This window comes from Rutilus rutilus (genome assembly GCF_951802725.1).
Source record: "Rutilus rutilus genome assembly, chromosome: 6".
In the NCBI taxonomy this organism is placed as follows: Eukaryota; Metazoa; Chordata; class Actinopteri; order Cypriniformes; family Leuciscidae; genus Rutilus; species Rutilus rutilus.
The window spans coordinates 4,968,022-4,982,488 of record NC_140214.1 but is presented as its reverse complement, the minus strand read 5'-3'; the positions used below and the strand labels follow the sequence as shown (position 1 = coordinate 4,982,488).

Sequence of the window (14,467 nt, the reverse complement as noted above, 5' to 3'; positions counted from 1 at the left end):
TGAACATATTTAATTTAGGCTTTAATTCACATATAAAAATTGATCAGCGAATATAAACAGAAGCTCAGCCGAACCTGCTTGACATGCGAGAACAAATGTTTTCCAGAAGCTCAGAAGCGAACATGCTTGAGCTTCCGTTTACCACAACTGATTTGTGAGTTGATGAATGTTAATATGTGAATAAAAGCCTGAAAAAAATGAACACACAGTATCACTGTCTGCATGAATCAAAAAGCAGAGGACATTCTGACTGAATGTGTGTAAAATATTTATTTGTATTGTTCAGTGAGGAAAAGAAACTCTATAAATCAGAGAGCTGGTGAAGCCTCTTGAACTGTATTGTAAACATGAAAGGTTTATTAGCAGTTTTATGCTCTGAGATGACAGAACGCCGTCTACAAGATGACCACGTTGTTGCAGAGGTCCGACTGGCAGCACTGAATCTTCATGGCGGTGTTATTCTGGAGAAGAGCACACTCAGTCTTACTGCTGCATCTCCGAAAGCCCATGACTACATCAAACACAAAAATAAAAGCAGTTTATGAACATCATGACTTGATCTAATCACAAAGTGAACATTTGTCTGCGTATAATGAAATGCAAAGAATCAAACTACAGCTGCTTCTGTTTGGTGGCGTCCATGTGAGTGTTATTTTAGTTTGAATGAGATACTAATATAGTTTTTATTAATAGTTTAAATTAGTTTTTATTTGTAAATATTCCATTTTCATTTTAGTTAAAGGTTTAGTAATTTTATTGTTTTTTGTCTTTTTTATTGTATATTTTTTATTAATTGAATTAAATGTAAAATACATTTATTTCAGTTTAATTTGTAGTTATTTTCATACATCAAGTTAAACTAAATTAAAAAAAGAAATGTTTCCGTGGCAACTAGCTTTTTTAACCATATAAAAGGGAAGTATTCAATTTCTGACACAGCATCCCAGTTCTGTTTAGCTTTGGTTTCCTTGGTTACTGATTATGTAGTCGTTTGTTTCTATGGTTACTTATGATGATCACCTGTCTCTTTGTTTGTTTGCCATGTATACCGTATACACTCCCTGTTCAGTCCTTTGTCAGTTCTTGTTTATGGATATTGTGGTTTTGCTTTCTCTCCTACACTTCTCCTGTGTGTTACGGATTATAAATAAAGACTGTTTGTTTGTTACTCCGTTTGTGCTTGCTGCAATCCACTCGTGACAATTTCAAGTAACAAAACCGTTTTTTAAGGTTTTAGTTAATTATAATAATCCTGGTTCATGTCAAATGTTTGAACACACCTCCTCATTTTTATTTGTTTATCTCATTTATATAATGTATTATATTATACAATAACATTTTTTGTTGTAAAAAATGAGGAGGTGTGTCCAAACATATGACACACCTATATATAAATAATTTAACTTTTTTTTTTTTTAGGACATTTATATGCATTTCTTAGTGTGAAACTGACAGAAAGTTTGAACGTTAAACTCAGAGCCAGAAACAGCAGTCATGTGACATCAATGGAAAAATTCTTAATTTTCAATTAATTTTTTGAAGTAATGTACACTTATAAATCACATTAATATACATTAACATAGTAACATAGTGAGACAATAGGGTACATAAAAAAAAAAAAAAAGTTATTAAAATTCAGCAGCTTTACCTCACCATAGTTCAACACCAGAGCAAGACCAAGAACCACCAGCAAAGTCTTCATTATTCTGTTGATTAGAGCTGAGAAAATAATATTAATTATTATTAATAAGTACAACACTCATCAGTATCTGTGGTGGAATTTTGTTTTTGGTTGATCAGCTTGCCCAGACAGCAACATAGTGTCGGCCCAGATGTGGAAATCCACGTGTACCAGATGTGGGTCGGATCTGGGCCGACACTATGTTGCTGTTTAGGTGTTCAGTGATGCTTTTGGCAAACGCAAAGGAAAATGAACTGTACTCTGTTCTTGCATGTCAAGCATCTCTTGTTACTATAGTGTTAGAGCTTTGAAACAAACCCCTAACCTCATCTATTGCACTTGAATGATTTGACATGAATTATTCCTCAATTGATGTGTCAGGTTGAAGAGATTTGTGGTGTTACTTTACTAAGCGATTAAGCTTAGATTTTCACCAGGCAAATGATAAAACTTGTGTTAAAGCGCTTTATAGACAGCGTCAAATTATGCAAAAGTGTTAAATTGTATACTGAAGGTGAAATGTAGACATTACATCTGTGCAGTTTATAGCCTAGAACTGATCTCTAAAGCTAAAGTAGCGCAAATATCTAATGTGTATTGTTTTAGGATAATTGTGTGAAAACTTACCTCCTAACCGATGTAGTATTGAGTTTTGTAAGTTCATAAGCACTTGTGTGTATCTTATATAGCATACTTGTCACTCACTCAGGGGTGAATCATTTCCAGTAATTAAGGAATTCCCAGACAGTTTGGAACTTGTTCATTGTGTTAAAATGAGGCCACAGACACTCAAGGCTCAATAACATTTGCTCAACTGTGTGTTTGATCATTGTTTACTCACGCATTAGCTTCAGATCTTCAGTACTGATTGTGCAATGTTCTTGTGCAAGATCCTGTTCTGTCCCGTTCTACTACAATAAACCACTCTTAACTTGTTTTTAACGTGGCATATTAATTACAAATATTTTTTAAATATTATGTGCATTTGGGTATCAATCACAAATATGGTGGTGCAGGCTCAGAATGGCCATCGGGAGCATCGGGATTCTCTGTGGGCTGGCCTTTTTATTATTATTATTATTATTATTATTATTATTTTATATTATTGCCTGTCCGATGTACCAAAGTTATAATAATAATAATAATTGCGGGCGCAACTGCACAAATAAATACAACAGAACAAAAGATGAAACAAATTAAATAAACACGGCTTTAATATTTTCAGGTAGGTCTAACAGTATTTGGCAGAAATTGAATTATCAAATGTAAAATAACACTGCATTAAATTAGATTAGATTAGATTCTTTTTTATTTTTGCAAACATCATTTGGGGTCAGAAAGACCCCGAATAGCTTATACTATACAAAACAATGTAAACAACTGTTAAAAAATAAATAAATCCCCATAATTCAACTTAACTTAAGTTCAGTTGCTGCCTTAGGTATAATCAAACTGGCTCTAGTAATTTCAAACATTTAAAAAAATATATATTGCCTATAGTTGAGTCTTTTATAGCTTACATTTTTTTTTTTATTAAAATTGGTTCAAAAGTATTCATAAAGTTTTCAAAATTGGAGTTAAAGCAACGGAAAACCATTTGTTGTCATGATTATTGATCAAATGTTTTTTACAGTGAAAATGTTCTTGTACCCTGATGGGGATTTATGTTACATTAGTGTCCCTTTTCTTTAATCTTCCATCTTTTACTACATAATTAATTAGTGAAAGATGGTCAGCATCAGCTCCCCTTCAGTGGTTCAGGAAAGGTCAGAAAGGTCGATTAAACAGCATGTCTGGCAATGAGTCTCATGCATGACGGACATCTTCCCATCACTGTGTGTTGGACAAATGACAAATGTTTTCTTCTCAAATCCTATGAGGACGTGGCAGGAAAGTTCAATGAAGCTGAGGGACACAAGAGCCTGAGAGCCTATCAGATTTAGGACTAAGAGATATATTATATATTTTTGAGAGGTTTGGGTGATGTAATTCATGAGCCTTTAACAATATTCTTAGACTTTTGATGATTGTTTAGTGTCTGAATCTGTTCTGCAAGCGTTTACTGGATTTGAAATGTTCTAGAAAGTGTTTATTTTGGGTCCAAGGTACATGTGTGCACAAGGTTTAATGTCTGTTGGATTTAGCTCTGCTCTTGGCTTCTTTAACTAGCCAATGAGATTAAATGAAATCTCATTTGTGTGTGTGTGCTTACCACAGCTATGCAGACGACACACAGCTCTACTTAGCCCTATCGCCCAACGATTATAGCCCCATTGACTCCCTGTGCCAATGCATCGATGAAGTCAACAGTTGGATGTGTCAAAACTTTCTTCAGTTAAACAAAGACAAAACTGAAGTCATTGCGTTTGGAAACAAAGATGAAGTTCTCAAGGTGAACGCATACCTTCACTCTAGGGGTCAAACAACTAAACATCAAGTCAGGAATCTTGGTGTGACACTAGAGTCAGAGCTTAGTTTCAGTAGTCATGTCAAAGCAATAACTAAATCAGCATACTATCATCTGAAAAATATTGCAAGAATTAGATGCTTTGTTTCCAAACAAGACTTAGAGAAACTTGTTCATGCTTTCATCACCAGCAGGGTGGATTATTGTAATGGACTCCTCACTGGCCTTCCCAAAAAGACCATAAGACAGTTGCAGCTCATACAGAACGCTGAGCAGAACCAGAAAATATGAACATATCACACCAGTCCTCAGGTCTTTACACTGGCTCCCAGTTAGATTTAGGGTTGATTTTAAGTATTATTACTGGTATATAAATCATTCAATGGCCTAGGACCTCAATACATTGCAGATATGCTCACTGAATATAAACCCAACAGATCACTCAGATCATTAGGATCATATCAGCTAGAAATACCAAGGGTTCACTCTAAGCACGGCGAGTCCGCTTTTAGCTATTATGCTGGAACCAGCTTCCAGAGGAGATCAGATGTGCTCCTACAGTAGTCACTTTCAAATCCAGACTCAAAACACATCTGTTTAGCTATGAGCTGAATGAGCACTGTGCCGCTGTTCGTCCAACAGTTTGTACTGTACTGTATTTTATTTTATTTTCTAAACTGTTTTAATTATTCTTATTTCTTTTTATTATTTTAATTTCTTCTATGTAAAGTACTTTGAATTGCCATTGTGTATGAAATGTGCTATAAATAAACTTGCCTTGCCTGGCCTTGAAAGCTCATCATCTTTTGATCTATCAGTGATTAATGCTCTTATTATGTAACATAAAACCGGGTATGTAAAGCTCATTGATAACTTATTTTATTTGCTGGTTATTGAGATTGTACTATGAAAGCTAACTGAATGTTAGTCACTGCAAAAAATAAAATAAAATAAAAATCTTTGTCTTTTTGTCTTTTTCATTACAGATATCTTCTAAAAAAAAAAAAAGTATACAAAAACAAAACAAAAACAAATTACCTGTCCCTGTGGTAAGAAAAAAATGCATTAACTAACATGAACTAACAATGAGCAATACATTTGTTAGAGTATTTATTAATCTTTGTTAATGGTATTAATAAAAATCCAGCTGTTCCTTTTTTATCCATGTCCACAATGCATTAACTAATGTTAACAATACAACTTTTGATTTTAATAATGAATTGATAAATGTTAAAATGAACTAACTAAGGTTAATAAATGCTGTAGAAGTATTGTTCATTCTTAGTTCATGTTAACTAATGACCTTTTATTGTAAAGTGTTACCAAATATTATATGGTTTTCTCTTTGAATTACACTGTAAAAAATTTCTAACCTCCCTAACTCAGAATTTTCTAGTGACTGATAACATCTAAATTTTTCAATTGGCCCAAGTGAAATTCTGTAAATTTAATTTTATAATTTACAGAATTTCACTTGGGCCAATTGAAAAATTTAGATGTTATCAGTCACTAGAAAATTTTGAGTTAGGGAGGTTAGAATTTTTTTACAGTGTAGGTTTATTTTTCTTACCCCGCTGACAGATACTTTTCTTGGTTTAGGCACAAACTTATTTTTTAATCTTTTTCAGAAAACAAGACAATAATTTTGCTCTTCAAGCAAATGAATTTAATTCAAGAATGTTTCGATATCTTTACTGAAAAACAAGACAAAAAGGCATTTGCTATTAAATGTATGAGTCGGCAACAAATATCTGATTTTGACATTGTGGAAATGTAAAACTGTCACATTTTTTACTTCTGATATTGACATTCACTATGGAAGCTTGTTTCCAGCAAAGAATAAAACAATTTAAAAGATAATTGTGACTTTTTACCTCACAATTCTGACTTTTGTTCTCAGAATAGCGTGATAGAAACTCACATTGCGGGGACAAAAATCAGAATTGTGAGATAAAAAGTCGCAATTACCTTTTAAATAGTTTTATTCTGTGGTGGAAACAAGCTTCATACCTCACAGCTGTTAGGCTGTCCTTAAAATCTGTGTTTGAAAAATATTATAGATGACATGCACTAATAATATTGCAACATTTCACAATGTGATTCGCTCATCTTAATGTTTTAACATGGAAAGGTTATGTCACGGTTTGGGTTTTGTTTCTTGTTCTTGTCATGTTTCTGTGTCTTGTCACGGTTCTGAGTTCTGGGTTCTGTGTTCTGTGCCTTGCCCTTGTTTTCTGTTTGATTATGTTTTTGAAGTAAAGTTGCATTTGGGTTCTCTACCAGCTTGTCTCCAGTGAATTCATTACAGGTTAACTGCAGTAGTCTTCTATTGTATATTGCTATATTGTATATTGTGTGAGAATGAGCATGTATTTGTATGATATTGTGTAAGTAAATCACATCAACAAAAATGCTAGCATGCTTTTATTTTAATGTTAATTTTCAAAATCTTTAAACTATTTTTTCAAATGTTTACATTTTCATAATTTGAAAAGCAGATTTAAAATGATCTTTTAAAAAAAACAAAGCAAACTGATTTGATAAACAATTTTGTGTGAATGAGAATGATATATTCGTATGATATTAAAAAGCAAGTAAATCGCATCACCAAAAAACTATTTATTTGTTTTGTTTTTTAATGACCAGTTGCCACTTTGAGACAGACTGTTTATTTGTAACTTGCACAACTAAAAATTCAGTGCGGAAATATTGCTTTATTTTATTTTTTAAGTCACAAATCAGAAGCATAGTCATCACGTGTAATCTATTTTATTGCAAGCTGTTTTATGAATCCGGCTCATATACGGCTCAGATCAGTCAAAGGTGTTGCAGAAGTCCTTCTGGCAGCACTTGATGTTGATGTAGGCGTTCTGTTTCTGCATCTCACAGTCTGACATTGACATGCACTTTTGGAAATGACCATCTGTTTCAAACAAAACCAGATTTTTTTTAATCACATTAATAATAGTGCATTGCCTAAAAACAGCCCATTTTTGTTATTGTCTGAATGGACATCAACACTCACATGGCCTTGTGCGAAACTTGGCGGCGGCACAGGCGTTTTTCTCCGGTGGGCAGGTTACAGCGGTGACCTCACAGGACCCTCCTGCTTTAGCTGGGGCGCAGAGATGGCAGTCCAGGGCCGTGCCTTAAACACACACGGGCCAATATTTGAAATCACACTTCCATTTTTGTGCATTTTTTAACCCTTTGTGCTTGTAGTTTGGACATGTTTTTGCTATTCTCCATGTGGACATTTTCAGAAATGTCACAAACAAAACCTGCCCACACACCACGTACAGTAGTTAAACTACAGGTATTAACAGACTTTTCTTCTTCTTTTTTTTTCCCTGTATGAATATTCTCATGTATTTTTCAGCACACAAAGGAGAGTTTCATTGCAACTTAGATGATATGAAGTCCGTTTTATGACGGGAAATCAATCATCACACTCACCGCCTGTAACGACCAGCATGAGAACAACAGCCAATATGAGGAACCTCATCGTTCTGTGAAACAAACCGAAGAAGAGAAGCGACTCATTTATTATTGGTAAAAAAAAAAAAAAAAGATTACTCTAAAGAGTATTAAAACTCACTAGACAGCAACCAAACAATTCAAACCAAACCAAAGCATCTTAAACATACTAAAATAAACCATTACTGTAAATAGTCTGAGGTAGTATCTGGTCAAAGGCCATACTATTGTCAAGAGTAGATCAATAAAGTTTTATCTTATGTTTTATGATGCATCCCTGAAGTATGTTTTAATGTACTGTAAAAAATGATAATTTCAATGAACAAAACTGCGTAACTCACCTTTGTGCTCCAGTGGACTGAGTAAAACTGATCCGCTTTCTGTCTGTATGTCTATACATGAAACCTCACCTTTATCCTACAGTTTCTTATCACCTCCCTCCTCTCTCGTTCTTTGTGCAAACAGACCAAGCCTGGTCACACTGCATGAAACACAACTATATCAATATCAAATATGGTCTTTGCACAAGAAAATTGAACAGTATTTCTCAACTTTATGGGTGTAACTGTGTGTTTGAAAGAGATGTCTGCAACTTCCTTCCTGTGCTGTAGCTTTATAGCTGGGGTCTATAGATCTATATAGATCTATAGATAGATAGATAGATAGACAGAGAAATGAATAGATAGATAGATAGATAGATAGATAGATAGATAGATAGATAGATAGATAGATAGATAGATAGATAGATAGATAGATAGATAGATAGATAGATAGATAGATAGAATGACAGAGAGATGAATATAGATAGATAGATGAATTGATAGTTAGATAGTTAGACAGATAAACAGAGAAATGAATAGATAGATAGATAGATACATAGATAGATAGATAGATACATAGATAGAATGACAGAGAGATGAATATAGATAGATAGATGAATTGATAGTTTAATAAACAGATAAACAGAGAAATGAATAGATAGATAGATAGATAGATAGATAGATAGATAGATAGATAGATAGATAGATAGATAGATAGATAGATAGATAGATAGATAGATAGATAGATAGACATGAATAGATGGACAGACATGAATAGATAGATAGATAGATAGATAGATAGATAGATAGATAGATAGATAGATAGATAGATAGATAGATAGATAGATAGATAGATAGATAGATAGATAGATAGATAGATAGATAGATAGACATGAATAGATGGACAGACATGAATAGATAGATAGATAGATAGATAGATAGATAGATAGATAGATAGATAGATAGATAGATAGATAGATAGATAGATAGATAGATAGATAGATAGATAGATAGATAGATAGATAGACATGAATAGATGGACAGACATGAATAGATAGATAGATAGATAGATAGATAGATAGATAGATAGATAGATAGATAGATAGATAGATAGATAGATAGATAGATAGATAGATAGATAGATAGATAGATAGATAGACAGACATGAATAGATGGATGGATGGATGGATAGATAGATATTATGACAGATAAATAGTGCATCTCTTCTAGTCTAGTTCTTCTCTTGATGTTTATGTTCTTGCAGCTCTGATCTGTGAGTGTGTGTGTGTGTGTTGTGTTGTTTTGACTGTCTGCCAGCTTCAGTCGTTCACACACCCAAACAAGTGACTGTAAATCGCAGCTTTAACACAATAGATTGTGCCGTTGTGTTTCTCGCCCTCCTGAACACCAATATCAGCAGAGCCCAGTGTAAGAGAATCTGTCCATGATGCAAAAACTGCTAAGCTCTTCATTGTGCCGCTTTTGTGGGCAAAACCTCGCGATAAAACCTCGCGGCGTATAGGCCACATATATCAGACAGTCCGGATCTTTCCCTCCGGTTGCTTTCTCTCACTCCAGTGGATCGGTGTCCAGGATCCAGGCAGGGAAAGATGTCACAGTATTCAGGGAAGGTGAGTACTGGAGTCATATCCGGAGGAGTTTCAGGGAATGATTGACTATAACCTGCTGACCAACCAAAGCAACATTTATATGTAATACATATATGCATTCTTTTATACGCACATATACAATTTTGCATATACATGAACAACATATAAACATGAACATACCTGTATACCATCTAGAGACATTAAATGTTGCACAACTAGTTCTACATGTAAACTTATATTTATGAGTATGTATTGGAGGCTGATCATATATTTGACTGCCATTGTACCAAATTCTCATGCACCCATTTGCTCTCAAATTAATGCATATATTTACAGCACAGGACTCAACAGTACTTCTAATAGATTTGAACTTAATATTTTTTTATTTAAATTCAATATTTTCACTGACCCCAATATAAAACAAGTGCATTTAATTTTTTAGCAATTTGTATGTGTCAGAAAGAATATAGTCTTCTATGGTCTTCCACAACATTAAGTCTTTTGTACAGAAAAACATGCATCATATAATTTATTAGGTTTAATTGGCACTATTAGCTGTAAATTACAATGTCAAATTCATAAATCATCCAATTTAGCTGTTATTACACATCATATAAAGTATGATTTTCAATTCATTTTAGCTTATGCTTCCCTAAATATAAAAACTATTTCGATTTAAACAACTTTATCTGTGTATTTATTTATTTTTTTAAACATATATTTTAATATTTTAACATTTTAAAAAGCAAACAGTGCAACCAGATGTTTATGTTTACAAAGCATAAAAGCTCCTGTGCATGATGTTATTGAGCAGCTTCTGGTGTGTGTGTCTGGGTGTGTGTGTTTGTGTGTGTGTTCGGTGTGCATCCGTGTGTGTGTGTACATCCAACTCTGTGTATTTCTGTACTTTGTGTTTAGCATTTCCACTTTTTTGGACCAAGTTTCTCCTCTGGGATCTAAACTAAACTGGGATCTAATTAAGATTCAGACAGTCTACCTCTTCAAACATGGTCAAAAGTTGGTAATATCTCCGACAGGTTTCATCTTCGAAAGTAATTGATTTTTAAAATAAGTATTATAACAGAAGTAAGTAAAACCAAAAGATAAATAATGCATTTGACCAAACAAGCTGTTCTAACTTCCATTTGCCTGGTGTTTAATGCCGGGGAAACTTCAGAAGATGGAAAGTGTTACCAGTGTGATGCTCAGATGTAGCTTCAGTTTCACAGAGTCTGTTACACCACCAGTGATTGCAATTGAAAGAAAACCCTCAGCGATAGTCCCGAAAGCACCTGACACGTCTCCATCTTCTCGCAGATATTGTTCTACGAGGGCAAGTGCTTCACTGGCAGGAAGCTGGATGTGTTCGGAGACTGTGATAACTTCCAGGACCTTGGTTTCATGAACAGGGTGAACTCCATCCGCGTGGAGACCGGGGCTTGGGTGTGTTTCGACCATCCCGATTTCAAGGGACAGCAGTACATCCTGGAGAAAGGAGAGTATCCAGAATTCCAACGCTGGAATGCTCACAATGATCACATGGGCTCCTGCAAGCCAATCAAAATGGTGAGCGTGAAAACACTATGAAAAGTTAACACTAAGCATAATGCTCATCTATCCGGTTTAAAACCTTCAATGCGTGAAAACATGACAAACAACCAATTCCAGACATAAAAAGGAATCTGCAAATACTATTAAAATTATTTATTAAAAGATATAATGCATTATAATGTACATTTGCAATACATTTGCAATGCATTATACATAAAGGCTTTAAGTAAAGTGTTATTGATAATTTGTTGTCACATTGCATCATAATCAAGTGGAGCCCCAGCAATTTCATTATAATTGTTTATGTAAAAATGTCTTAATTTTTGACAGTCCAATCAAATCATGAGATAATTTATCACTTTTAAAATGAATGGTAGCACTGAAGGTCAAGTCACAGCAAAAAAATGACATTTTTGTTTTGTTTTCCAGTTTAAATATCTATACATTCTTAAATCAAGAGACATTTACTTGTATTCGGTCTTGTTTTCTGAAAAATGTATCAAAATTCTGTACATTTTTGCTTAAAACTAGAAAAATATCTACCAGTGGAGAAAGAAAAATAAACTTGTTTTCCCTTTGAATTAACTTTATTTTTTGTGATCCCATTAGCAGATATTTGTTCTTAATTTTTAATTATTCTTTTTTTTTTTTTTTTTTTTGAAAAACAAGACTTAAAGGGATAGTTCACCCAAAAATGAAAATTCATTTACTCACCCTGAAGTTGTTCAAAACTTGAATGAATTGCTTTCTTCTGCTGAACACAAAAGAAGATATTTTGACAAATGTCGGTAACCAAAAAGTTGATGGACCCCGTTGACTTCCACAGTATTTTCCCATATGTCGATGGGGTCCATCAATTGTTTGTTTACCCACATTCTTTTGTGTTCAGACACTCATACAGATTTTGAAAAACTTGAGGGTGAGTAAATGATGACAGAATTTTTATTTTTGGGCGCACTATCCCTTGAGTGTATGATATTTTTGTAATGTGTCACTCATCTTGTTACAATGTGGTCCTCTGTGTGTGTCAGCATGGGGAGCAATACAGGATGGAGCTTTTCGAGGAGCCGAACTTCACTGGTCAGTGTATTGAACTGTGTGACGACTGTCCCTTCCTCCAGAGCACTGGAATCAGCCAGAACTGCCTCAACTCCGCTAAAGTCTACGGAGACGGCGCGTAAGTCTTGCAGGGCCAAACAATGTGAATCAATGAGTGAAACTGTACACTATTATTCCAATGTCCCAAATGCTTTAATAGTTAACTCTTTCCCCGCCATTGACGGAATTTTCCATGTATCCATGTTTTCACTGTTATACATTAGGGGGCGCTATTACGCATATACTCAAAGAGTCTCGGATCAAAACACAGGCGGAGAAGAAGAAGAATAAGAAGCAGAAACAGCGATAGAAGCATTGCTTTTGCACATGTAAAATAGTGCGATCGATAAACAGCATAGGCTATAAATCAAAACTACCTAACGTTACCGAATGAAATGTTGACTCAGGACGAGCTATAGGACTGTGAAGGTTTGTGGGTGTTGATGGACTCGATCTACTCCATCGGTGGTTTGATCATCATCGTTCTGAACCCGATCCAGACGTACAAAAACGTGAATTTCTCATCTTTTTGTTCAAAATTATTTTTTATTTTTTTTAAACTTACCCACATTCAAGTGTTGATAAAAAATAATGCATGAAGCTAGAACAAAATGTGTTTTTTTTTTTTTTTTTAAGCAGGCTCTGTTCTTTCTTCTGATATATTGCATGATTGTTCAGATATTCATACAACAAAATGTTCTGGGGGCCATGAAAATTTTGTGAAAATTATCAAAAATGTTGGTGCTGGCTGGCAACTTCAACGAAGAGTTGAAAAATGCTTGCACTGGAAAAAAAAATAAAAATCTTACATAGTATTTTTGTCTAGTTTTGCAGTACAAACAAACATCTAAACATTCTTAATTCAAGACACAAGATATTAAGTCTTATTTTCTGAAAACATTTATTAAAATGAAGTGAGTTTATGCTTAAAACAAGGCAGGTTTTCTACCAATGGGTTCCGAAAAAAACTTAATTCCAAGGGAAAACAAGATTATTTTTCTTGCAGATTTTAAGCATAAACTCGCTTAATTTTGATCATTTCTTTTAGAAAACAAGACTTAATATCTTATGACATTTTGCTTTTAAAGAAAATGTCTCTTCTTTTAAGAAAGCTTCTGAGTAAGAAAGCCGTTTTTTGAAGTGCAGAATGAAATGATTCTGTTTAACCCTCACTGTTGCAAAACTATACGTTGTTTAAAGCAATTAAATATGTTTTAATCAAAACTACATAGAACAGAAGCTCAATATATTATTAATCGATGTGAATTCCTATTGCCACATTTTTTGCATCAAGTTTAGCATTTGTAAAAGTGTTTAACTTGATTGAAAAATGTCAACTTAATGTGCAATTTAAAAGACGCACAAATGCAACAGTGTCTGATTTAATGTCATTCACACAGCAGAGCTCATAAATCATACATGAATATCCCAAATAAAATGTCTTTCTTTCTTTCTCTCTACTGGTTTAGTTGGGTCATGTACGAAGAGCCGAACTATCGTGGCCGCATGTACATTGTGGAAAGAGGAAACTACTGCTCATTTATGGAGTGGCAAGCTGAGAATCCCAACATCCAGTCTATCCGCAAAGTGGTCAACTATTTCTAAACTTTTAAAGCAGCCTTGCTCTCTATAAAAACATAGATCAAATTATCAGAATTTTACCTTTTTTTTTGTATTAATGAATTACATATAGCTATGTGCTTTTAATCCTCAATGATGAATCGGTTATTTTAAAAGAATATGCAATCATCACAAATATTCTTGTTTGTTTTATTTTGTATTTGTACTGAGGCAATAAGCTAAAAATAGAGAAAGAAATAATTGTGAAAGAGTTGTTCTCATAGTTTTTTTTTTTTTTTTTTCAGAATTCCAAACATTCAGTGGCATTCTGTAATAAATACACTGCAAAAAAAAGTATTTTTGTCTTGTTTTCCCATACAAATATCTCAACATTCTTAATTCAAGATACATAAACTTGATAAGCAAAATGGCAGAAAGTCTTGTTTTCTGAAAAATGTATGAAAATTGAGTGAGATTTCTCTTTGAATTAAATAATTAGTTTCTCAAGTGAAAGTATCTTGATTTAAGTATGTATAGGCTTACATAGTATGCAAGTAAATGTTGATTTTGAAAAAAAAAAATTATCCTTAGTCAAAATCAGCATAGATTCCCCAGCAGAAACACGTGCATTGCGACACATGCAGACATTTTCACAATTAGATTGAGATTAAGATTTTTTTTTTTCCTTCCTGAAGAGCATGAATCATCCACCAGGGGGCAGAAGACATGTAAGAAAACTGAAGACAGACAACCTAGCAACCAC

The 14,467-nt window shown here is 33.8% G+C and overlaps 2 protein-coding genes and 1 long non-coding RNA gene across 3 annotated transcripts; 1 reads left to right on the top strand and 2 right to left on the bottom strand.

Moving 5' to 3' along the window:
- Positions 1-337: 337 nt before the first annotated feature.
- LOC311292683 lies at positions 338-2,333 on the bottom strand. The gene is made up of 3 exons (XR_014627777.1): positions 2,309-2,333; positions 1,649-1,719; positions 338-511 (listed from the first exon to the last, which is right to left on the bottom strand). It is a non-coding gene; the product is annotated as an uncharacterized lncRNA (long non-coding RNA).
- Positions 2,334-6,499: 4,166 nt separating this feature from the next.
- ly97.3 (lymphocyte antigen 97, tandem duplicate 3) lies at positions 6,500-8,169 on the bottom strand. The gene is made up of 4 exons (XM_084411757.1): positions 7,907-8,169; positions 7,545-7,597; positions 7,114-7,236; positions 6,500-7,011 (listed from the first exon to the last, which is right to left on the bottom strand). Exons 1-4 carry the CDS (start codon positions 7,963-7,965, stop codon positions 6,902-6,904), a joined length of 345 nt encoding a protein of 114 aa, XP_084267883.1. The 5' UTR covers positions 7,966-8,169; the 3' UTR covers positions 6,500-6,901.
- An 81-nt stretch (positions 8,170-8,250) lies between these two features.
- crygn1 (crystallin, gamma N1) lies at positions 8,251-14,050 on the top strand. Its single transcript, XM_084411756.1, has 4 exons — positions 8,251-9,516; positions 10,813-11,061; positions 12,078-12,223; positions 13,614-14,050. The coding sequence occupies exons 1-4, from the start codon at positions 9,496-9,498 to the stop codon at positions 13,747-13,749; spliced, it is 552 nt and encodes a 183-aa protein (XP_084267882.1). The 5' UTR covers positions 8,251-9,495; the 3' UTR covers positions 13,750-14,050.
- The last annotated feature ends 417 nt before the right edge of the window (positions 14,051-14,467 follow it).